The sequence below is a fragment of the Corythoichthys intestinalis genome, chromosome 8 (assembly GCF_030265065.1).
Source record: "Corythoichthys intestinalis isolate RoL2023-P3 chromosome 8, ASM3026506v1, whole genome shotgun sequence".
In the NCBI taxonomy this organism is placed as follows: Eukaryota; Metazoa; Chordata; class Actinopteri; order Syngnathiformes; family Syngnathidae; genus Corythoichthys; species Corythoichthys intestinalis.
This window is the reverse complement of record NC_080402.1, coordinates 55,686,812-55,713,920: the sequence shown is the minus strand read 5'-3', so window position 1 is coordinate 55,713,920 and position 27,109 is coordinate 55,686,812. Positions and strand designations below refer to the sequence as shown.

General features: G+C 39.5%; 1 protein-coding gene across 1 annotated transcript; it reads left to right on the top strand.

Annotated features, from left to right (window-relative positions):
* Positions 1 to 78: 78 nt before the first annotated feature.
* LOC130920812 (sialic acid synthase-like) lies at positions 79 to 15,831 on the top strand. The gene is made up of 6 exons (XM_057844267.1): positions 79 to 325; positions 5,402 to 5,617; positions 5,702 to 5,801; positions 12,394 to 12,548; positions 14,816 to 15,082; positions 15,248 to 15,831. Exons 1-6 carry the CDS (start codon positions 194 to 196, stop codon positions 15,461 to 15,463), a joined length of 1,086 nt encoding a protein of 361 aa, XP_057700250.1. The 5' UTR covers positions 79 to 193; the 3' UTR covers positions 15,464 to 15,831.
* Positions 15,832 to 27,109: the final 11,278 nt, after the last annotated feature.

Sequence of the window (27,109 nt, the reverse complement as noted above, 5' to 3'; positions counted from 1 at the left end):
GACCTATCCAACATGGCCGCCACGTCGGCAACTCTTACAAACGCGGAAATAATCACACTTCCGGGACGTGCAACACAATAAGCGTTCCGCTTGGTCTTCCCTAGTTGAGAAGAGCCAGTCGTAGCGTCACTCCGATCAATTTCATTTATTTAAATATATTTGTAAGTGCTGGTTTAATATTTCTTTCAACAAGATGCCTTTAAAATTTGAACTTTGCCCGGGTCGGATGATCGGAGCCAACCACCCATGCTTCATTATTGCCGAAATAGGACAAAACCACCAGGGAGACATCGAGGTCGCTAAGAAAATGATCAAAATGGCAAAGGTAATCATTTATAACGGTGACACGGATATGAAACCAAAACCGCCTTATGCGTTAAAGTTAACCGAATGTGCTTGAACAAAAAGTGTATCAATCGACCAAACAAATAAAAAGTACATTCATAATGGTAAATGTCACTTCTTTTTTTAAAGGTAATTAATGCCAAACCAATCTCACTTTTTAAATTTCTTAAGGTAATTACTGCCAAAACGATCTTTTAAAGACAATAATAAACATTATTTTCTTGTGGCTAATATTATGGATTTTATTTTTTACTATTTATTACACATGAAAGTGCAGCAACATTTAATGGACAGTGTCCAAATGCAAAGGTGATTGTTTGTTTTGTGGGTGGGGGGAGTGAAGGGTGTGATTCATTTATCTTAAACCAAGTTTCAAACTTTCAGAAATGTATTTTGTCGGATCACTCACAATCAACAGGAAGTAACCCGTAAATGCAGTAAAATGTAAATGCCCACAAAAGGCTGTGAATGCTCTGGTTTCAGTGCCATTGACGGCACTAGATGTGCAATCTAGTCAAAATAAATTGGACGTCTAGTGCCGTCAATGGCAGCCAGTAAGCTAACGTAGACACTATTCCAATGAAAGATTTTGGGAACAACTTTTTTTTTTTTTTTAAGTAATGATCCCTTTTTAAAACGTTGTACCGATTCTAGGTGGGGGCATATCAATAACCTTTTGGGCACCAAAGCATCACGATAAATCACCTTTTCAATATATTGTCACATCCCTATACAGTAGGCCTGTCGCCATAAATTTTTTTAGGCGATATATTATCTCATGAATTATTGCCGATATGCGATATGATTGTCATTTTTTTAACCAATCACGAAAAAGCCCCTTTCAGACAAATGCTGAACTCTGTTTAAATCACGGGATTTAAATGGGTAGCCCTTATGTCTGAAAGCAAGTTCCCGGGTCGACTGACACGGAGATTAACTGGGTCGTGTCCTACAACCCCTAGCAAAAAGTATGGAATCACCAGTCTCGAACGAGCACTCACTCAGACATTTTATCATTTAAAACAAACTCGGATAAAAAGCTTGAAAAAATAATGAATAACTTCAAAAGTGCTACTCTTAGAGAAATTAATAAAAACTTTGTGGTGGTCAGTAAATGTTGCTATCATAGAGCAAGTGCAGGGAAATATATATGGAATCACTCCATTCTGAGGAAAAAAATATAAGAAATAAACAAAGTAATTACAATCAAAACACATCTTGAGTATTTAGTAGCACCACCTCTGGCTTTTATGACAGCTTGCAGTCTCTGAGGCATGGATTTCATGAGTATTCTTCATCAATTTGGTGCCAACTCTCTTTGACTGCAGTTGCCAGATCATCCTTGCAGGTCGGTGCCTTGTTGTGGACCATTTTTTTTTCAATTTCCACCTCAGGTTTTTAATAGCGTTGAGATCGGTGCTATTTGCAGGCCGTGACATTGACTGGATGAGTCTTTCTCCAAGGAATGCTTTAAGTTTTTGCTCTGTGGCATGATGCATTCTTATCTTGGAAAATGACAAACATATTTACAATTGAAGGGATAAGAAAGCTGTCTAAAATTTCAATTTAAACTTTTGCATTAATTGAAGATTTAACCACAGCCAGCCCAGTGCCTTTGCCTGACATGAAGCCCCATATCGTCAAGGACTGAGGGAATTTTGATGTTTTCTTCAGGCAGTCATCTTTGTAAATCTCACTGGAACAGCACCAAAGCAAAGTTCCAGCATCATCACCTTGTCCAATGCAGATTCTTGACTCGTGACACCTTGTCCAATGCAGATTTTTGACTCTTGACAAGGGTGCTTTGCTGCCCGCAACCCCAAAACATAAAGGAACCTCCGCCATGTTTGACTGTGAGGACCGTGTTTTTATCTTTAAAGGCCTGGTTTTTGTTCCTGTAAACTCTGTTATGCCTTTTCCCAAAAAGCCCTACTTTTGTCTCATCTGACCAGAGAATATTCTTCCAAAATGTTTTTGGCTTTCTCAATAAAGTTTTGGCAAACTGCAGCCTGGCTTTTTAATGTCTCTGGGTCAGAAGTGGGGTCTTTCTGGGTAGCCTACCATAGAGTCCCTTTTCATTCAAACAGCGACGAATACTACGGGTTGACACTGTTGTATCCTCGGACTGCAGGACAGCTTGAACTTGTATGGATGTTAGTCGAGGTTCTTTAGCCACCATCCGCACATCTTTCGTTGAAATCTCCCGTCAGTCTTTCTTTTCCATCCACATCTAGGGAGGTTAGCCACAGTGCCATGGGCTTCACACTTATTGATAACACTACGCACGGTAGACACAGGAACGAACATTCAGGTCTTTGGAGATGGACTTGTTGATTGCCCATGCTTCCTCACAATTTTGCTTCTCAAGTCATCAGACCGTTCTTTGGTCTTCTTTCTTTTCTCCATGCTCAATGTGGTACACACAAGGACACAGGACAGAGGTTGAGTAAACTTTAATCCATTTTAACTAGCTGCAAGTGTGATTTAGTTATTGCCACCACCTGTTACAGTGGGGCAAATAAGTATTTAGTCAACCACCAATTGTGCAAGTTCTCCTTCTTTAAAAGATTAGAGAGGCCTGTAATTGTCAACAGATTTCTGGCTGTCAAAGAGGTCTAACTTCTTCTAACGAGGTCAAACGAGGCTCCACTCGTTACCTGAATTAATGGCACCTGTTTTAACTCATAATCGGTATAAAAGACACCTGTCCACAACATCAGTCAGTCACACTCCAAACTCCACTATGGCCAAGACCAAAGAGCTGTCGAAGGACACCAGAGACAAAATTGTACACCTGCACCAGGCTGGGAAGACGGAATCTACCATAGGTACAACGCTTGGTGTAAAGAAATCAACTGTGGGAGCAATTATTAGAAAATGGAAGACATACAAGACCACTAATAATCTCCCTCGATCTGGGGCTCCATGTAAGATCTCACCGCGTGTCGTCAAAATGATAACAAGAACGGTGAGCAAAAATCCTAGAACCACACGGGGGGAACCTAGTGAATGACCTACAGAGAGCTGGGACCACAGTAACAAAGGCTAGTATCAGTAACACAATGCGCCGCCAGGGACTCAAATCCTGCACTGCTAGACGTGTCCCCCTGCTGAAGAAAGTACACGTCCAGGCCCGTCTGCGGTTCGCTAGAGAGCATTTGGATGATCCAGAAGAGGACTGGGAGAATGTGTTATGGTCAGATGAAACCAAAATAGAACCTTTTGGTAGAAACACAGGTTCTCGTGTTTGGAGGAGAAAGAATACTGAATTGCATCCGAAGAACACCATACCCACTGTGAAGCATGGAGGTGGAAACGTCATGCTTTGGGGCTGTTTTTCTGCAAAGGGACCAGGACGACGGATCTGTGTAAAGGAAATAATGAATGGGGCTATGTATCGAGAGATTTTGAGTGAAAATCTCCCTCCGTCAGCAAGGGCATTGAAGATGAGACATGGCTGGGTCTTTCAGCATGACAGTGATCCCAACACACAGCCAGGGCAACAAAGGCGTGGCTTCGTAAGAAGCATTTCAAGGAACTGGAGTGGCCTAGCCAGTCTCCAGATCTCAACCCCATAGAAAATCTGTGGAGGGAGTTGACAGTCCGTGTTGCCCAACGATAGCCCCAAAACATCACTGCTCTGGAGGAGATCTGCATGGAGGAATGGGCCAAAATACCAGCAACAGTGTGTGAAAAGCTTGTGAAGAGTTACAGAAAACGTTTGGCCTCCGTTATTGCCAACAAAGGGTACGTAACAAAGTATTGAGATGAACTTTTTGTGACAACCAAATACTTATTTTCCACCATGATTTACAAATAAATTTTCTAAAAATCAAACAATGTGATTTTCTGGGGTTTTTTTCTCCCCAGAGTCTGTCTCTCATGGTTGAGGTTTACCCATGTTGACAATTACAGGCCTCTCTAATATTTTCAAGTGGGAGAACTTGCACAATTAGTGGTTGACTAAATACTTATTTGCCCCACTGTATGCGCCACAGGTAAGTAACGGGTGCTGTTAATTTCACAAATTAGAGAAGCAACACATGATTTTTCAAAGGGTGCCAATACGGAGTTCAAATTAAAATGTTAATGATTGTCATTTTTTCCCCCTCCATTCTCTTTTGTGTTTGTTTTTTTTCATTGCAAACAAAATAAATGAAGATATTACGACAAAAGCATTTGTAATTGCAATCAATTCCTGGGAGAATTTGAGCATTATCTGACAGAATTGCAGGGGTACCAATACTTTTGGCCAGCAGTGTAAGTCTGAAATGGGCTTAATGTAGTGGCAATACATCCTAATAAATCACGCATTCAAATGCATAAATTTGTTATTGTTAAATAAAACAGAAGCTATTCTAAAAGTAAGAAATATTTGAAAAACACACACACATAAACACAATGCATAGCTCGTTTAATTTTGGGGCATTTCAGATCACTTTCTCCTGATTTTGGAGCATTTCTGGGTCACTTCCTGTTGATTTTGGTTTAGAGAACAGGAAGTCACATGAAAATCTCCCCAAATGAATAAGGCAACAGGAAGTGACCTGTAAATGCCCGTAAATGAACATGAAGACAGTGACACCTTTTTTAAACGATATATCGATTCTTGGCAGGAGCATATCAGTAACCTTTTGGGATACAAAACATCACGATATATCACCATTTCCATATTTTGTCACACCACTCGTGGTTAGTAGTGTCTTTTATCCACTAGCTTCAATATAGCAATGCTAACATTTAACAATGTTAATACAGATGTTTTTCTTATTTTGTATGTCTGAACTTTATTTCAACGGTGTGTTGATGACCAATAAACATCTGTGAAAGGAACTGGAATCTCATATGCAATTAACAGGCATTTGTGCTATGCCGAATGCATGCAGCACACGCAAACACGCGGCGATAAAATGTAAACTACTCCACACCGGAAGGCCGGAGCTCTAGATTGATGCCAGAACTGTGAGGTGGACGTGCGTCACACTGTCACACATGCCACCATTAAAGTAAATATATATAGCATGTTTTTGGACCTTACTATATTGCACTTTGACAGGACTGTGGTGCCGACTGTGCCAAGTTCCAGAAGAGTGAGCTGGAGTACAAGTTTAACAAACGTGCTTTAGAGCGTCCTTACAAGACAAAGAACTCATGGGGGGAAACTTATGGTGATCACAAGCGCCACCTAGAGTTCAGCCATGAGCAGTACAGGGAGCTGCAGAAGTATGCAAAGGAGATTGGGATTTTCTTCACCGCCTCGGGAATGGATGAGGTAGGCCACTCCATTCATTTTTTAGATTTTACACTTTAATTAATAAATGAAAAATGCGTTTCACTATAAATATTTGCACTTTAGATGGCGGTAGAATTCCTCCATGAGTTGAATGTGCCTTTCTTCAAAGTGGGCTCAGGAGACACCAACAACTTTCCTTACCTGGAGAAAACGGCCAAGAAAGGTGGGAAAATCCAATTCAGTAACGAGTTCCAAATTAAAGCATGTATAGAATTTTTGCACGTTGTTATTTGACAACATTACCATGAAAATTATGAAATATTTTTTCTATCGTTGTTGTGATAATAAGGTGTACATAATGAAACTGCATAGAACTGTTAACAGCAGTTCTAATGTCAAATATGGTTCAATAATGGTTGAGAAACAGTTTTAATAGATGACACCTGTGAACTTATTATAGCACAATTAGCCTTGTGCTGCCAAAAACAAGGCTAATTGTGCTATTTTTGTTGTGCCTATTTCTATTGTATTGTATTCTATTCTATTCTATTCCATTGTGCCTTTTTGACGAAGTATTGAGTACTGGGTTGTCTTAGTCATATTTTAGTCATCTCAAAATGTGTTAGTGTTTATTGAAAAATACTTAAAAAAGTTTTTGTCAACGAATATTCAAAATATTTTTGTAAGAATTCAAAGGTTTTAGTCCAAAAATAAATAGAAAAAAAAGGTTTCCAACAATTTTGAATGAACAGTGACAGACGAGCACATATTGTAGCATCTACAAGGAAAATGCCAACATAATGGTAAAACATAATCTTCTTAATTTATTGACGGGACACGGGGCCGATTAATAGGAGGCCTATCTCCGTCAAAGCTGAACGAGTGGAAACTGAGACAAAGAGCTTTTTACGTTGAAAATGTTTGTGGATAAATGGTTAAATCCCTGAATTCTTTATAGATATGGATGTAAAACAGTCTCGATTCTTGGTTAAAAGTAGGGCTGTCAAACGATTAAAATGTTTAATCAAGTTAATCACAGCTTAAAAATTAATTAATCGCAATTCAAATCATCTTTATGCCATATTTCTCTCTAAATTATTGTTGGAATGAAGATATAAGACACAAGACGGATATATACATTAGGGGTGCAAGATATCCATTTTTTGAAACCGATATCTATAACTTCTGCTCCTCAAAGCCGATACCGATATTGATAACTGATAATAAATGTATAATTTTTAAATGTATATTCACAGTTTTTGAACTGGAAGTTAAAAAAACTAGTGGTGGATTCAACATAGATTTTCCTTTGACCTAACCAGATTTGTCATGATGACATTAACATTAATATAATGAACAAAACAAAGACAAGAATAGTCGCGACTTCAATTAAAGTGCCAATATTTATTTTTTTCAAATAAGTATAATTTGAGTCATTCACAATCAATTAGTCAATGTCATTGAGGAGGTGTTCCCTGAACAATGAGCACTGAACTAAAACATAAACCCAACAAATATTGTGCTTTGTCATCAGACAAACACATTTGCTGCCAGAGGAGAGGAGACTGTTGTGGTCTTGGTCCTTTAAACAACTTAACCTGGCAATTATGGGACAGAAAGCCTTTCAATAATCAAAAGGCCTCTCAAACATTTGCTAATTGCCATAGTAAGGTTCATCACACAATGATAGAAAAATACGCCCTCTTGAACAGTAACAAAACTTTGCATAAGCCAAGGCTAGGATTCAAGTAAAGAAATACAGGTAAATGTTGATAAATTTAACTGAAACAAAAAGTGCATTAAGACTCTTTCTTCACAGTATCCAAAAGTAAATAACTGACACTGAAACAAGTTAGAAATTTAGTGAAAGCCTATCCTCATGATCAAATATGGTATAACAAAAAGCATTAATGGCTTGCCTTATAATCACATAAACAGCAGTGAGTGAACCCATTTTGAATGAAGCATGAGGTTTCTTCTCTGTACAGTACGAAATCCTTATCCAGCCACTGCACCGTCAGGCCAAGCACGCTGACAGGACTAACATTACACGTTCATATATCTGTGGTGAAACTTATGTGCCGTGCATGGTTGCTGATCAAAGTATGGACAAGCGTGGCAATCTCATTATAATTGGCCGGTAAACACTCATCTGAAAAGTGGCCGTGGCTTGGAATGATGAACCTGGGATGGGCAGCTTCATACGCAGCTCGCACGTCCTCATACTCGTTTAAAACACCATTGAAGCGATTGTGATCTTTTATGTGGCTTATTAAGATGTGTTGTAGCTCGACAACTTTTCCCCTCCTCGTGGAACTTAGGCTTTGTATGTGTTACAAATTGCAAGTCAAGAGTTCTCCACCGACAATTTAAAAAATCCCACACAACCGATGCCATGCTTGTTGTTTACTAGCTAGCCGTGCTGCACACTGCCGTCACTTAAGCGTTACGTCACAGAAATGGAGTGCTCGTTTTGTTGTAAAACTCCCTTTTCCCAAACCACACACAGTCACTGATATGTTGTACAGGCAAAACAGGAGTGGAAACAAACGTTCTCATCCCAATCCGCCAACACCGTGCCAAAAATATTATACGTATATTATCGGTCCTATTAATAATGTTATTGGATTTATTGGGATGACGTCATAATTCCTGTTATCGAAAGGATAATTATCGTGTACCTGTAATATACATTCAACATACTGTACTTAAATACTGTATTTGTTTATTATAACAATAAACCCCTCTTAATGTTTTTCATTTTAATAAAATTTGTAAAATTTTTAATCAAAAAATAAACTAGTAGCTCGCCATTGTTGACGTCGCCGAGCGGTGACGTCACATCGGACTCCCTGCCGTTCTTCCACAGTGTCTTTAACTACGTAAGGTAGTGATTGAAATACACCACAAGGTGTCAATGGAGAGTTTTAAATTACTTAGAAATCAAGCCAATGATGTATTTTGTCCCTCGACTGACACCGTAGTCCCTGTTTACTGTTCCATCCATTGTACTTCACGGTCATTTGAGTGCTGGCTTCACAACATACGAGACCTCTGATAGTTTGTATATTGTGACTAAATAGAGTTTGACCAAAGTCTGAGTAAGTTTTATGTGTTTTTTGCATAGCTATTTTGATTGGGAATGTCAGTTCTCTTTTCATTGTTGTTTAACTGCGTGAGAATAGGACCTCATTAATACAGATTGAAGCACTTTTCTTTTTGTGAACATGATTTTTTTTGAGAGATAAATAATATAATATTATTTTTGTTGTGCTTTCACTCAATGATACTTATGTTTGTTGTGAAGGAGTTGCCGAAGCTTATGCCAATAAATGGCGTGGTCCAATGAACGCCTGTGTCCACTTGCCTTTCTATGCCTCTTGGCTCTCAATTTGCAAAAAAAAACGGCGTCATTGTAATCTGCTTGAGGCAATGCATGAGCGGGTCATTCTGTGCATGCGTTAAATGCGTCAAATATTTTAAAGTGATTAATTAAAAAAAAAAAAAAATTACCGCCCGTTAACGCGATAAATTTGATAGCACTAGTTAAAAGCAAAAAAAAAAAACAAAAAAAACTTGCAGGTAGCATTTAATTTACGTAAATACTGCGAACTACAAGGCTAGTCAGTAAGGAAATTAGCTGCAGCAATATGTAAACAAAGAGCTTTTTCTGTTGAAAATTCTTGTGAATTAATGCTTAATCTAACGCCTGAATCCCTGAATTCTTTCTAGATATGGACGTTAAAATAGTCTGGATTCTGGTAAAAAGAAAAAAAAAGTGCAGGTAGCATTTATTTTACGTAAATATTGCAAAGTAATCTGCCAATGCTGTAGCGGCTAATTTCTCCCATTGATTTTTTTCACATTTCAAAATGCATGCATGGAACGAAAAATATAATAAATGCCTTGGATCCTCGAACAAATCACTCCTGAGACAATCCTTCCTTTTTTTTGCGGTACAGCTTTTTTACTTTTTCAACCAAAATCCGGCTTTAGATCGTTGCATGTGTATGAGAATAACTGCGACCGACTTCGACCGACTGAAGGGGAGTCTGGGACGGCCCCCTACTTAAAGGTGTGGCGCAGTGTCTGGGGAATGTGTCCCGACAATATAATTTTGAAGTCTATGGCTAAAGTTAATGCTAATGCTAACGTGGATGTTATGATAATGATAGCATTAGCATTAGACAATAAAACGAATATCGACAGTTTAAGAGGAGAATCACTACGCTAAAGTTAACACTAATGCTAACGTGGATGTTACACTAATGCTATGAGTTACATTTAGCGTGTGATAATCACTCAGCAAACTTGTAAAGGCTAAGGCAGCATTGCATATTCTCTTGTCAAGAAAACAAATCTTATCGTGCGTTTGAAAACAAACAAGCCTGGAGTGCAGCCTGGCTGTGAAGAACATTTTTGTTCATAAGTCTTTGGTAGTGAATGAGCTAAGGCCGCAACAACTAATCGATTTTTAATTTAGTTGCCAATAAATTTGATAATCGATTTTTGTCAGCAGCTCTGAGCAGTCCCGTTTGGGTCTTTGTGTATAATTTGAGGCTGTGCATGTGCGCCAGTGATTACAGCAAGAGAGAAATAGTTCACTGCTAGTCTGCTACACTCAGGTTGAGTTGCTGAATCAATAATTTTATGAAGTGTCGTGTGTTTGATTGTCTTTTGTGTTGTTAGATCTGGTGTGCCTCCATCAGAGGTGAGTAAATGAAGCCAACTGTATATTTTGTATTCTTTGTTGATGAGACGTTATGACTTAGCACGGCCCGGTATGCGTTAGCGATTATGCCAATCAGTGTCTTAAGCGTTTTTCTATTGTATTTTGAAGAAGCATATTAGCACTTTAGTTATTGTTAGATAGTAAATTTGGCTGATTTTTATTAAAAAAAAAAAAAAAAAAGCAAAAAACATGCAAACGGAAACACTGAGCACGACTAATATAAGCCGTAGATGACGCTAATAAAACGAAAACAACAGTTTAAGAGGAGGTTCACTACTCTAAAGTTAATACTAATGCTAACCTGGATTTTATGCTAACTAGAGGCGTGCAAAATTTCCGATTCATGGATTATTCGCGATTCGGCCGTGAAAAGATTCGAGACCGATTCACAAACATCCAAATTCCGATTATTGAATTATACCAGGTAAAGCAGAAATAAAACACAGTCAGCGCGGTCTTCGGGACGCAATGAGGAACGGACAGAGAGTAAATATCATGTACAACTCATGCCTCCAGATAAAAAAACAATAATACTTGACTGCGGCCGACAGCTGCTTCAAACAACACCCAGTTGCTAGTTGGTAAAAACATACGGACACATAAGGCTATGATAGATATCACATATATGTAGAACTAGATGCAAAATGACAGACTTGCCGTTTAGTAGTTGCCGCATTGTAAACAACCGCCATCTTAGAGCAGTAGACTTCTCTGGAAGACTCTGTTGCAGCGAACCTAAATAATGTTTTATCTAAAATACTCCGAAATCGACAAAATCTTGACTTGAATCTATCTTTAAACGAAGAAACAGTTTTAAAACATTGACATGTTGAAAGTAGACAGAAGGGAAATTATGGAATAATGATAGCAATTTTAACAACTTTAACGGTTGATTCACATCAATAAATTAATTGAATGTAGTTTAAAGCTGCTGATACAGAATGGAGACTTGAGTATTTATTTTACTGTTTCTAACTGTTAACTTGATAATGAAATATTAGTTTGGTTTAGCCTGAGATGATTTTTGAACAATTTTGGAACTAACGTACAACACATTAAAGGCGTAGGGGGTAAAATCAATAATCGATTTTCAGTCGAATCGGAGCCTCTGAATTGTAATCGGAATCGAATCGTTAGGTGCCCAAAGATTCCCACCTCTAATGCTAACGCTATGAGTTACATTTCGCGTGTGATGATCACTCAGCACAGCCTTTTAAAGGCTAAAGCAGCATTGTATATTCTCTCTTATCAAGGTAAGAAACCAAATCGTACCATGTGTGTCAAAACAAGCCAGCCAGGAGTGTAGCTTGGCTTGAAGAACAATTTTGTTTATACTGTGGTACATCTACTTACGAAATTAATTGGTTCTGTAAGTAGTTTTGTAAACTGAAAATTCTGTAAGTAGAGACACGTTTTCCATGTAAATGCCCTAATCTGTTCCAAGCCCTCTAAATTCAGACATAAATCTTTTATAAAGCATAAAAGTGCATCAAAACATGTAACACATACATTTTACAATTAGATTACCACCCAATAAACATACAATGAGAGTTGTGCATAATGTAAAAAACAAAGAGTAAAGAATAAAAGTTAATACACTCACGTAAAGCTGTCAGAACATGAGGGGCGAATGAAGAGGACGCTGAGACACACACACTTACAGTACACACACAGTAAAGGTCCCTCTTAGCCGGTTAGATGCCAAGAACATGCATTGCTAGGCATAGCCAATTGCAGAGTAGCTATAATTATGTTACGTTCTATGTAGGAAGCGGCGAGTAGCAGCCCACATAGTGTTTTTGACTTTTGTATCCTGAAACGTCTTATGTAACAAATAGGCAATATTTTCCCGTTGAGGCGTGTTGTAACCTGAAAATTCTGTATGTAGTGATGTTCATAAGTAGAGGTACCACTGTACGTCTTTGGTAGTGAATGAGTTAACCAACAGTCATCGGTGAGAGGGTGGGGGTGCAGGACATGTCACATGTGCACAATAAAGACCGATATGATTCAAGAACATTCATAAATTAACCTGTCTGGTATTTTGTTGAATATGTTTTTCTACCTTGTGTGCATGTTTCAGGACGTCCCATGGTGGTATCCAGTGGGATGCAGTCCATGGAGACGATGCGTAAAGTGTACAAAACAGTGAAGGAGCACAACCCAAATTTTGCCATCCTGCAGTGTACCAGTGCCTACCCCCTTGAGGCGGAGGATGTCAACCTTAGAGTGATCACAGTAAATCAAACAGAAATTACTTGAACATGCCTGAAGCGGAAGTTCAGAATTTTTGACATTATGCTTAATCTTTGAATTAGCGGGGGTTAAATTAGTCGGTGGAGCTGATTTCAACACATTCCGTGCAGTTTGTCACTTGGTATTTGTTAGTTTCAGGGCTCCGGAGTGGCTAAACTGGCACGAGTCAGTGGTCCAATAAAAAACGATATTAACAGATCTAACATAGTCAAATAAAGTAAAAATGCAGATCGTTGTTCAATGGGTTGGCAGCGCCTTGCATGGCAGCAGCACCATTGGTGTGTGAATGTGTGCGTGAAAGGTTAAATGTGTGCTAATGTAAAGCGCTTTGGGCATTGTAGCAATGTAGATAAATGCGCAATATAAGTACTCTCCATTTACCATTTATTAATTTCAGGGCTCCGGAGTGGCTAATCTAGTACAAGTTAATGGTCCCTTTCTAGCATGCCAATAAAAAAACATTAAGAGATCTAACATAAATAAATTCAAAATGCAGATTGTTGTTCAAGATGTGACATGTGGCCAAAACGATGTCACACCAAACTGCAGTAATTCATTTATTCCTGCGGGACATTTTTTTTAGATGTAAGGCGCTGCCAACCTTTTGGGGGCAAATTAGGGTCCAGTGCCTTGCCTAAAGGCACTTCAGCAGTGGGAAGTCATAGCCGGGAATTGAACCGCTGACCCTTCAGTCCCAGGAACAATTCGAGCTACCAACTGTGCCACGGCAGCCCCATAGACATAAATAACTAACATACTGCACGGAATTTGTTAAAGTCAACTCCACTGACTAATTAAACCCCTGCTAACTCCAAGATTAAGCCTTATGTCAAAAATTCTGAACTTCCCCTTAAGTTACTGTATTTTTCGTAATATACTGTATTTTTGCGGCTTAAGGGCGCACTGTATTAAAACGCGCATGCTCATTTTCGGTGATATTTTTGTACTTAACACACAAACAAGGCGTACCGCATCATTATTATTTATTTATTTTTAACTTTATTCACAACAAATACAAATATGGGGTGAACGATTCACATACAGTTAGCAAAATTACACACACAAAAGAAAAAATAAATAGAAGGGTTGGGGTTATTTTTCAAAACAAGCTGTACTGTTTGCAAATTCTCTTGGTCATTATAGCCTTGGGGTTCAAAGATAAATCGTCCAAGTATAAAGAAAACATTTTTACAAAAACATGAAACTTTCGTCTTTGATTTTAATATTTTACGCAACGAATTCGGAATTTTGCTAAATTTAAGATAACATTTTAACATGTCTTTTATCTATTTCTAGTTCAAGGTTGGACAGGCCAAACAAAATATATCTGAAAACTATTTTCAATGAGGGCTTAATTTAAGAGTTGATCAAATTGTTCAGGTCAACCCAAAAAATTGTGAGTGGGTACACTCCCAAAGCAGATGGGAACCGGTTTCTAATAAATTTGCCCATGAAAAACATACGCTAGCATACACGCTACCGTGTGCGCTAGCGTATATATAGTGTATCACAAAAGTGAGTACACCCCTCGCAGACTACTTTTCATTGTGTCAAAGTCTCATTTTGTCAGTGTTGTCCCATGAAAAGATATACTTACCGGTAGATATCTGCATATATAGATATCTATATATAGATATATATATATTTTTTAAAGGCAGCAAAAGCAAAACTGTGTTCAATTGTACTTCATTATAGAATTTAACAAAGTACTCACATCAAACTTAATCAATCCACAAATCCATCAAAGTCCTCATCCGTATCTGAATTGAACAGCCAGGATAAGTCTACATCAAACACGGCAGCTCAACTTTTCTTTAGGCAGCGTCGTCTTCTTAAAAATCCCCATGGGTGGCAGTTTGTTTTTGTTTCGCGTAGGTGATATCCATTAGTTTGAAGTGGGCTTCGTAAGCGTGTCTCTTCGCAGTAGATGACATTTTTGAGGGTCCTTCACCAAACCAATGTTGTTTAGCCTAACGCACACACTCGAACATTACAGCTATTGGGGGGATGCCCCCATCACACACAACCTTCTCCCTTTAAGGTTCCCATGCGACTCTCACATCCACCTTTTCAAAAATCGCTCAGTCAGTCAGACAGACAGACACAATTTGGTACTCAGTCCACAATATTAGGCGTTCTGTCCATTTTGGAGAAAAATTTTGACATTTAGGTGTGCCTTTTGATTGAAAAAATGTGGTAATATAGAATGTGAAAGTATGCCTAATCTTCTGACTGCTCGCCATTAACAGGAATACCAGAAAGAATTTCCCGATATTCCAATCGGGTATTCTGGCCATGAGTCAGGAATCTACATTTCAGTGGCAGCTGTTGCTCTGGGGGCAAAGGTCATAGAGCGTCATATCACACTGGATAAGACATGGAAGGGAAGCGACCACGAAGCATCTCTAGAGCCGTCTGAGCTAGTCGAGTTGGTTCGTTCCATTCGACTGGTGGAGAAGGCACTAGGAAGTGGCCTCAAAAAGATGTTACCCTGTGAGAAGCCGTGTCACGATAAGGTACGATTCTTACCTTGTGATTAAATAACATTAGAAAACATGTCCAAATTTTGATTGGTTCAGCGTTATAGTGGATTTAGTACAGCATAGCATATTTATTGCTCATATGAGTAGGCGCATTGCAGTCAAAAGTTGACCAGTTTTAACGTCATTCCTTTTCTCCAGCTCGGGAAGTCAGTTGTGGCCAAAGTGAAGATAACCAAAGGAACTGTCCTGAGTCTGGACATGTTGGCAGTGAAGGTAGCCGAGCCCATGGGAGTAGCGGCCGAAGACATCTTCCATTTGGTTGGCAAGACTGTCACAGAGGATGTAAATGAGGATGAGAGCGTCTCACCAGATGTGGTGGAATGCTATGGAAAGAAAGCCAAGTGCTGTGGATAGATGAGACGTTTGGGATGGGAAGAGAAGCACTTAATTGGTGAGGACCATAATCACGTGGGCATAACTTGGTGAATGAATGATTGACTTTCATACAGGTTTATAAATCAGAATAAAGATGATCTTTACAGTTTTCTGAGGTGGCAAGAGCCCAAATTGGGCCGTTCCCAGAAACAAGCAGACTGAAGAAATACTAATTAACAACTGTAATGTACTGTAATGAAAAGCCAATATCACAAACAATGGAGGATGCGTCTTTCCTCAACAAGGTGCACTTAAAGGTCACATCTCGCATTTTTTTCTATAATTCAATGTCTGTTTGTGACTAATAAAAACGGAATATGCACATGCTCGAAGTCATTGTATTATTTTTAATGTACCTAGATCAATCCTTGTGAAATTTTGTGAAAAACATCAGTGTTGGTAGGCGGTTGCATAACAAATGTGAGCAGGGCCCGGGTGCGATTAGCATAAACGGGACCCACCCCTAGTGGCAGAGATATATTAACATTTAAACAGCTCTGTGCATCATCATACCTTTCTGTTTGACCCTCGCCCAGCTACGCCACTTTATGCCCGCAAAATGGGCTCCTTAGAGGCACGGGTGCTGTCACACTACCAACACCCCCTTAAGTTTCACCCCTGGTGGTTGGTCAATCCCAACAAGGACTAATGCTGGAAAAACAATGAAAGCACTGACTAACAATAGTGCCCAAAAATACTGCTCCCATTTTTTCAAAATCAAAGAAAAATCTGAAGGGATGACTGAAATAAGTTTTTTTTTTTATTTATTTTGTTTTGTTTTTCAAATCATGAAATTCAGAAGTTACAAGTGTAATTAAAGTTGGTTCATATTTTACTCTACCACCTCTATACTGCTACCTTTAATACAAGTGGGTTGAGGAGGTGCAGGTTGTTTCTTCCTAAAATCTATAAGGCGGAAAACACTCAGGTGACTTGAATTTCCGCTCTGAGACCCCCCATTTTGGCCAGATTTCAAAATTGTCCGATATGCACGTGTGATACATCATTGGAAAGCTTAAAATCTCAATTTTCTGAGGGAAGAAAAATTTTGGACAGGAGGGCATTTTTTTTTTTTTTAACGTTTTTTAAAACAGCAAAACCCTATCTGGAGGGGAGAGCACGGAAGAGCAGAATTACAGACGCCATGACTTTAACGAGAATATCGCGTACTTACCTTGTTTTGATCCAAATACTCCATGTCGCATGTATCACTGAGTGTCAAGACACAGCTGTGAGTGGTCACAGCTGGATTTTTGGGTAATTTTATGGGTGAAACATGGTAATACAACAAGGGTCGCGATGCAGAAATCGCAGACATCAAGGAGTGTTCGAGATTTTCATATATTTACCCTTTTAAACTTTTTTTTTTCTTTGTTTGGATCGATTATTTATCATCTAACATATTGGGTAAAATGCGACAGTTACAAAAAAAAAAAAAAAAACAATTTATGTGATAGTAGAAATCCGTGACTTTTTTTACAGACGGCAATTTTCCATTGTGAAGTAATTTGTTTAAAAGTTAAATAGTAAAATATGCGAGTGAATAATTTTTTAAAGTCATTTTTTTTAAAACAAAATATTAAACATCAATTATTTCAAGCTAAAAATATCAGACATTTTGAATAATAAATATAATTAGTTACCTTGTTTACTTGGCTAGGTTGAAACAAAAACGGTTGCTCGACGTCTGTAAACGGGGGTTTTCAGGGTAAAACGGGCAAATTAAAAATAGTTCGGGGGCTTATAAAAATGCGCTATGAATCTGCTATGGCAGCATATAGACCCCAATCACCAACGCCACACAATCACGTGATCGCTGTATTGTGCCGCCATATTGTCCGTCATTGTGTGTCCGTATTGTCAATTGCCAAGTTTACATGGAGCCAAATATTCCAATTACAATCGGAATATTTGTTCAAACCGAATAAATGTGTTCCATATAAACACCTCATTCGGAATGAACAGGCCCAAACCGAATGGAATTTCATTCCTATTCACAGGGGTGGAATATTCCTTTTCCCAAACAGATTAGAAGTGAAATTATATCATGTAAACAGGGAAGCGGAATGGTGTCTGGTTGCGTTCTTTCTGCACATGCTCCGTACTGACGTGGTGACGTCACTTGGTGACGTAAGTAACGTCACTTGCAACATGGCTTCCAAGCACAGCGCACCTAATTGGAGTCCGGCGGAAAGATTGTCAGGCATGAAAATCTCTCACCTTTCGGCGAAATTCGCCGTTTTGAAGTCAAAAAGGATGACCTACGTGAATCGTGTAGATCCGAGGAGAATTTTTTTAAGAGGGGTGGGGGGGTTGGGTGTTGGCATGTGCCAGTTACCTTCACGGTTTACCATGCTATGAAAACGTCGCGGTTAAAAATTTCTGTCAGACAGTAGTACGTATTCGTTATTTTTCATGTGTCAAAAATGCAGCCAGAAGTGGCTTGGCACGGCAGCGCTTACCCCTTCCCCTTTTGATGCTGCGTGTGTCAGTGACGCTATTCCAGCAAACCCAAAAACAAACACTCCAAACACAAGGCGTACTTTTCTTCAATTTATTGATCTCTCAAATCGTGGTGACTAAAATATACCAAATGAATACATTTAAAACGTTGTGCAATCGTATTTTTCCACGTGAGTAGCTTCAACAGTTTAGCTTCATGAAAAAGTTTGCCAAAAACAAAACACACATTTTCCTTTCAAATTCAATACACAAAGTTACTAAAAACTTACAAGGACGAATGATAGGCAAGGCTTAGCTAGGAGAACAACTACACTGAGGTTAATCACAGCCGCTGAGAGAGAAACAAGTTTGAATGCAGGGGGAGAAAAAGAGAGCGTCAAAGATCGCTAATAGCGACAGATGATCTTGTCCTAAGCACAAATTCACGTTCGATGGACGAGGAGAGGTCTCACTCCCAATTTTTTTTTTAGATAAATGCATTTGCCTGCATATTGAATATGGTGTGTAATGGTTTCAATCGTTTTCATATTTTGTGCTGGACAAAGTTACTGCCGTTCATTGCAGCTTGCGTTGAACACTGCCAGAGCTAGCCAAATCTCCGGTGAAAAAATAGCTCCCGATAAGTTGGTGTCAAGCTTGTGTATTTAACGGTAATATAAAAGCAGTGTTGTCAGTTACGTGTTATGTGAGTAATGCGTAACTGTAATCTGATTACTTTCTTTCAGTAAAGAGCTATCTAACGTGTTCATTTTTCTAAATCAGTAATCTGATTAAAGTTACTTTCCTTGATGCATGTGCGTTACTATTTTGTTACTGCCCCATAATGTATGTAGAATGAAGAATACTGTAGTCATGGGAGTGACATCACATGTCACATTTTCTAATCGGGGATGGAAAAAAAAAACAGGTTACTATGATGCGTGAGCCATGAGCGCTGGGAGTTTGCAGCCAAAACAACATTGCCTTGCTACCTCGCCAGGATGCAATGAAATAGGCAGGAGATATACAAAAATGGCTGCATTTGCACACTGGAAACACGGACATTACTTCACATTTTTGTCCAGTAAAGAGGACAAAAATATCTCCGTGCGCTGCGAAACTTTGCGCTGGCTCAAAAAGACTGTCGACCGCTAAAAGCATCCAATTCAAGCACCACTTGGAATTACAGCACAACAGGTAACAAGACAGCCAGGACTTTTTGATACTGCTCGTGCTCAATCCTCGGTTCAAGCTCAGTTGTTGTTGAAGATTTTGAAAGCTTAGGTTTAAGGAAATTTCTAAATATCCATTTTGCCTCCTCAGCTGTAGTTTTGGCTAAGCAAAGCAAACGGCTGTCTCTAAGGTGCTATAGTGACATGATCTGTTCGAAAAATAATTTGGACCCCTTTGAAGGATTCTTGTTCATTTCATTCATTTTTGTTGTTTGTTTTATTGCTCTAAAACTTTTATAGACAACATTTTAGTGGCCATATTCAAAGGTCTTTATTTTAAAGGGGAAGTTCAGAATTTTTTACATTAGGCTTAATCGTTGAGTTAGCTATGGTTTAATTAGTCGTTGGAGTTGATTTGAACAAATTCTATGCAGTTTGCCAGTTATTTGTTAGTTTCAGGGCTCCGGAGTGGCTAAGCTAGCGCGAGTCAATGGTGGTTGAAATCAACTCCTTCAACTATTAAACCCCCGCTAACTCTAATATTAAGCCTTATGTGAAAAATTAAAATTGTCAAATTCGCCTCATGTAGGCAAAATTTTGGCAGAACGCCGGAACATATTTCCTCCACACCCTTCTCACCTTTTTAACCCCTGACCCATTTTCATGCCTGGATTGTATTTAATTTAAACTTTAAAATAATTGAATATAATTGCTCGCTTAGACGGGCGTAAAACGAGGAACAGTGAACTATTTAAAGTTCACGAGAGGTTACACAAGCCGGAATAGACCGGAGCGTTGACCAGATTAGAAACCGGTGGAAAACCGGCTACTACAAGGCAAAAGAGCAAAACAGCAGAAGCGGATACGACCCCACAAACACAACAAGTGGGTTAAAGTTAAAACAGCAGCACTCCGACGATCGATCTCCATGTTTTGCAACGTGACGCTTTGTTTTGATTAATCTGGGCATGTCAGACGGCAGTTGTCAAACGTCCTTTCGGAATAAAGGCAGTCACATGTAAACGCTGGATCGGAATAGATGAAGTGCCATGTAAACAGCTGATCTGAAATTTCCATTCGGAATGATTTGAATCGGTATGAATAAAAGTCAGCATGTAAACGTGGCTACTGATCGTAGTTTGTAAGGTGGATCCACTTGCAAATTATGGAAGCCCCGGTGCTTTCAGACGCTGTAAACTCATTGGATTAGTTGCATAAAAGCCGTTATTTGGAAAAGCCTCGGTCGATCCAGTCGCCAGATCCATATTTGATGCCCAAACCGATGTTTCCTCCCGTCCGGTTCCGTCCCATGCGTCAGAGTTCGTCCTGAGATCACAAAATTTCCAATCATACTCTAGTTTATGTCACGATGAGGAGTCGGGTACCCAAAATCGGCACCGGCCCAAATATAAACCGACATTTGGTCAGCTGAGCATCACCGTTGTCACGATTGTAAAATGAAACTTGATCAACAACGGGCCGGCATGTGCTGAAAAATAGCTGCCCCGCGTGAAATGTCCCCCCTGACGGGAGCGCTTATTTATAACACTTTATTGACGTGAAAACATCAAATGTTTTCATGGACGCATTACAGTAATGGATTTACGACTGTAAGATCAGTTTTAAATAATTAAATTACACAAAATATTAGTACTGTATTTTACTAACAAATCGTGGACTGGGCCACATAACCATCTTTGAACAGAAATGTATTAGTACACGACAGGTTTTCACGACCATATCCCAATGACAGTCACACAGGTATAACATTAGTTCAAGCAGAGTAAAATAATACATATTCACGGTAGGCTACAAGAAAGTAGTTTCCGTGTGGGCGCTCCCGTCAGGGGGGACATTTCATGCAGGGCGGCTATTTTTCACACCTGTTGCGCTCACCTTCTTGCTGCACGACCGTAGAGACGAGCTTCGTAGTCTCCGTCTGATGATGTCTCGTGTTGGTATCATATTGATGTTTTCGCCGCTGTCTGACGGCTGTCGACACAGACGCACCATCGACCGAGATAAACAAACCGTGCTGCTCTAGAGATTTGCCCTTTTAACAATGGGCACACACACAGCAACTTCTAAAATGTCCGTTTATCTTCTCTGTTACTGCAACCAACTGCCACACACGTCTTCATCATTTTGATTAATCAGTCAGATCAATCAATGTTAACGATTGTCAGGAAGGTTTTTGGGTTCGTTTACTAGGCGGTGATTCCTTAGACAAGCAGAAAAACACGCAGTAATAGGAGGAATGTACGTAGCGGTAATATGTAAACACTACGAGCTGACGGACAATATGGCGGAACCAGTCAGGAGGGCGGAGTTGTGACGTCACGTGATTGGGGTCTATAGACCCCACTCACCAACGTCACACAATGACCTGTCGCTGTATCCGGCCACCATATTGTCCGTCATTGTTTATCCGTATTCTCAATGGTTTCAATTTTTCGTGCAATTTATAGTGCAATTCATGGAAGCCCCGGTGCTTTCAGACGCTGTAAACTCATTGGATGCGTTGCATAAAAGGCGTTATGTGGAAAAGCTTCAGTCTATCCATTCGCCAGATCCATATTTGATGCCTAAATCGATATTTTTCGCCGTCTCTGCCTGACATCTGCTACCCTGATATCTACAACTATCTTGTCAACAGAAACTCAGCCTACTCTCACGAAACTTTGAAAAACTTTAAGAGCAGCACTCCAAGCAACATTACCCCGTGTGACCCTTTACTTTCAATTTTCTAAAATGGCGACAATCAATAAAAAAAAAAGTTTACTGCGTTGGCCGACGCTTCAAGGATAGGTGGATATTGGACTATTTCTTCAATACAATACGCAACAACTGTGTCTGCCTCATTTGCAAAGAGACAGTCGCTGTTGTCAAAGAGTTCGATGTGACGCGATATTACCAAACAAGACACGCTGAGATGTACGACATTACAAGGAAGATACGCAGCGAGAAATTACAGCAACTTGAAGCTAGTTTAATTTCACAGCAGCAGTATTTCGCAAGAGCCCGAGTGTCGAAAGAGAATGCCACAAAGGCGAGATTGTTGAAATTATGAATTTAAAAAAATGATAATAAAGCAAATGTGACACACAGAAGGGCTTGCTAAAAATTGTTTAAATATATTGTTCTACGTAAATCAGCCAAGGTAGCGCCCCCCCCATTTTTACCACACCAAATCTGGCCCCCTTTGCAAAAAGTTTGGACACCCCTGTTTAACTGATGATCCGTAGACGAGGCCAGCTTCTTTCACTTGGTACCAGCTAAATATTATTCAAAAAATAATGGTGGCATAAGAAATAAACATCTTGAATTTGAAACTGTATGTTGTTGGCGATTAGCCTCGCAATGATCTTAATTGTGGTTGTCAGCCCAAAACCCTCTAAATATATATTAAATGCATCTTACCAGGTATAAAATGACTACTACATAGTCTGTGGTGATCGTTTGGTGCCCAGTTTTCTCGTCGAATTGCAGCAGTCCATCTCGCTCTCCTCTCCGGGTCTCTCGGAATACGGTAGAACTTCAAGTCTCTCCGTCTATCTTCTCTGTTATTGCAACCGACCGCCACACACGCCTTCACCATTTTGATTATTAATGTTAACGAGCAGAAAACCACGCCATAATAGGAGGAATTTACATAGCGGTAATGCGTAAACACGACGAGCTGACGGACAATATGGCGCGGAGGCGTGGTTGTGACGTCATGTGAGTCGGGTCTATACAGTGGGGCAAATAAGTATTTAGTCAACCACCAATTGTGCAAGTTCTCCTACTTGAAAAGATTAGAGAGGCCTGTAATTGTCAACATGGGTAAACCTCAACCATGAGAGACAGAATGTTGGGAAAAAAAAAAAAACAGAAAATCACATCGTTTGATTTTTAAAGAATTTATTTCGAAATTACAGTGGAAAATAAGTATTTGGTCACCTACAAACAAGCAAGATTTCCAGCTGTCGAAGTCTAACTTCTAACGAAGTCTAACAAGGCTCCACTCGTTACCTGTATTAATGGCACCTGTTTTAATGCCTGTTGTATTGGTATAAAAGACACCTGTCCACAATCTCAGTCAGTCACACTCCAAACTCCACTATGGCCAAGACCAAAGAGCTGTCAAAGGACACCAGAGAAAAAATTGTAGACCTGCAGAGAGAGCTACAGAGAGCTGGGACCACAGTAACAAAGGTTACTATGAGTAAAACAATGCACCGCCAGGGACTTAAATCCTGCACTGCCAGAGGTGTCACCCTGCTGAAGCCAGTGCACGACCAGGCCCGTCTGCGGTTCGCTAGAGAGCATTTGGATGATCCAGAAGAGGACTGGGAGAATGTGTAATGGTCAGATGAAACCAAAATAGAACTTTTTGGTAGAAACACAGGTTCTCGTGTTTCGAGGAGAAAGAATACTGAATTGCATCCGAAGAACACCATACCCACTGTGAAGCATGGGGGTGGAAACATCATGCTTTGGGGCTGTTTTTCTGCAAAGGGACCAGGACGACTGATCTGTGTAAAGGAAAGAGTGAATGGGGCCATGTATCGAGAGATTTTGTGTGAAAATCTCCTTCCATCAGCAAGGGCATTGAAGATGAGACGTGGCTGACACAATGATCCCAAACACACAGCCAGCTCAACAAAGGAGTGGCTTCGTAAGAAGCATTTCAAGGTCCTGGAGTGGTGTAGCAAGTCTCCAGATCTCAACCCCATAGAAAATCTGTGGAGGGAGTTGAAAGTCCGTGTTGCCCAATGACAGCCACAAAACATCACTGCTCTAGAGGAGATCTGCATGGAGGAATGGGCCAAAATACCAGCAACAGTGTGTGAAAAGCTTGTGAAGATTTACAGAAAACGTTTGGCCTCCGTTATTGCCAACAAAGGGTACATAACAAAGCATTGAGATGAAATTTTGGTATTGACCAAATACTTATTTTCCACCATGATTTGCAAATGGATTCTTTAAAAATCAAACAATGTGATTTTCTGTTTTTTTTCTCCACATTCTGTCTCTCATGGTTGAGGTTTACCCATGTTGACATTTACAGGCCTCTAATATTTTCAAGTGGGAGAACTTGCACAATTGGTGGTTGACTAAATACTTATTTGCCCCACTGTATATCTTATCACTGAAGCAGATATTTTCCAAAATGTTGTAGACCAGTGTAATTCGTTGTGTAAAACTTTAACTACAGTAACTCAATAACAACAAAAGATTTGACTAGACTCACAAAGAAAGCATACTAGATTTGTATATTCCATTTGTTTAGACACCTGATTGGTTCATGCATCGTAGCATCCATGCTCATGAGAAAATGTTCCATTTAGAGTGTAGTTGAGGTAGATGAAAGATTGTATTTTGGTGTGAGGCGGATTTGTATGGAGGTAGATTTGTGTCTTAAAGTTGCTTCAATCAAAATATATATTTTCAATAAAAAAAAAAGTCACGCTCCGGTTGGACCCTGATAGCCAGCCGTCAAGCTAGCTAGTGAAGTTGACTGTTTTGAATCACATGATGCAGCAGGCTCTCGGATCATAGAAGCGCTGCCTCGCATCGAAGTCATCCGCCTTTGCGCTATTTTTGGCTTGGGCTGGAGCCGACAGCTGGAGCCCAACGAGTGGTGGCCATGATTCTTGCTTCATCATGCTTTTATGGCTTACGCCACTGGCATAGTCACTTGTCACACAAGCATGTCTGACCAATAGAGCCTACCCACGTACCACGTGTTCGCTGTAGGGTTCCGCCCACTTGTCCGTCAAAACATAGTGTTAACCTATTACGGCTACGTACATTTCTCCTATTTACGGCGTGTTTTTCTGCTCCTTAACATTAATAATCAAAATGGTGAAGGCGTGTGTGGCTGTTGGTTGCACTAATAGAGAAGATGGAAGGAGAGACTTGAAGTTTTACCGTATTCCGAGGGATCCAAAGAGAAGAGCGAAATGGACGGCTGCAATTCGACGTGAAAACTGGACACCAAAAAATCACCACAGACTATGTAGTAGTCATTTTATATCCGGTAAGATGCATTTAATATATATTTAGAGGGTTTTGGCCTGACAACCACAATTAAGATCATTGCTAGGCTAATCGCCGACAACATACGACGTAGTACGACATAGTTTCAAATTCAAGATGTTTGTGACTTCCCTTTCTTCCACCATCGTTATTTTTTGAATAATATTTAGCTGGTACCAAGAAAAAGAAACTGGCCTCGTCTACGGGGCTGACAAATAACCACAATTAAGATCATTGCTAGGCTAATCGGCGACAACATACGACGTAGTACGACATAGTTTCAAATTCAAGATGTTTGTGACTTCCCTTTCTTCCACCATCGTTATTTTTTGAATAATATTTAGCTGGTACCAAGTAAAAGAAACTGGCCTCGTCTACGGGGCTGACAAATAACCACAATTAAGATCATTGCTAGGCTCATCGCCGACAACATACACGTATGTATGTAGTGAGTGCTATCGCTAAACCATAAAAACATTAAAAGCCTTAACTCCAGTGACAAACGACATGAAATACATTAGACTTGACAGTGGATGTTAGCAATAACAAAAGAATTCGAATTGAAAATTTCGTAACTCACCTTTCCAAGCACAAGATAGATTCCTGCCAAACGAGGACCTGTTTCACCCAACCAGCAACGAAGTATTTATAAGTGTCCAAGCTCTTGAAGTTTTTCGTGAGAATAGGCTGATTTTGTGTGGACAAGATCATTGTAAATATCTGCGTAGCAGATGTCAGGCAGACAGGACGAAGACAGTGGGTCGAAAAACATCGATTTGGGCATCAAATATGGATCTGGCGACTGTATAGAACGAAGCTTTTCCTCATAACGCCTTTTATGCAACAGATCCAGTGAGTTTGCGGCATCAGAAAGCACCGGGTCTTCCATGAAATGCATTTTAAATTGCGCCATCAATTGAAAACAATGCTAATACAGAGTCGTTTTGACGGACAAGTGGGCGGAACCCTACAGCGAACACGTGGTACGTGGGTAGGCTCTATTGGCGAAGTGCAACATTTGTGTCAAAATTACAATTAAAAAAAAAAAAGTACTTTCAAAACTTTTCCCTCTTCAATCAAAAAAGGTAGTTCAAAACCTTTTGCACCTCAAAAAAAGTGACACTTCAGCAAAAAAAAAAAAATAAAAAAAATTCAAATAAAAATATTATTTTCAAAAATTTTGTTTTTCAAATGATTTTTTTTCATTGATTGAAAATATTTTTTTCATCGAAGCTACTTTTTTGGGGGGATTTAGACGCAAATGTCTGGCCCAAAACATGAAAATGATTGCTTCAATCAAAGAAAACATTTTCAATGAAAAATTAAATTATTTTTCTATGATTGAAATGTTTCCTTTTTTGATTAAAGTGATTAAAATACAAATGTCCTAGCCAAAATGTGTCCAAAACGCAAAACATTAAGGTGCGCATTTTGAGCAGAGGATGGCCACCTGTTAAAATGTGTGCATCCATGAACGAATGTAAGTACATCCATATGAGTCAGCGTAAAGTGCTTAGTTTTCGCCACTTTTATGGCCAAGATGACCGCACGTGCACGCAGCGCGCACTCGCACCCCCGCACCTTTGTGTTCATTATTCTGCGCCAGTATGTATGTGTGTCACGTGACTCAGAATGAAAGTGGTTGGCGATCTGGCCTTTTCTTAATTGGCAAAATGAAGAGAAGTTATTCTTCTGGAAGCGAAAAAAGAAAAGAAAAAAAGGAAGCAAAACAGCAGTGAGTGTACTATGTCACTGTTGTTTTATGTCCTAATGTAGTAGAAGCACTGCAGACTAGTAGTGGTCGTGGTATTTTTATGTCCTAAACCAATTAACTGCCTTGAGTTGTTGTAACTAACTTGTTAGCGTTTGCTAAAAGCATTGCAGCATGCTAGCGTTTCTTCACACATAAAGATGTTACCTAGAACATAAAGTCAGTGTTTAGAATCAACATACACATTTTCATGTAGGAATTTTTTCAGAAGGTGTG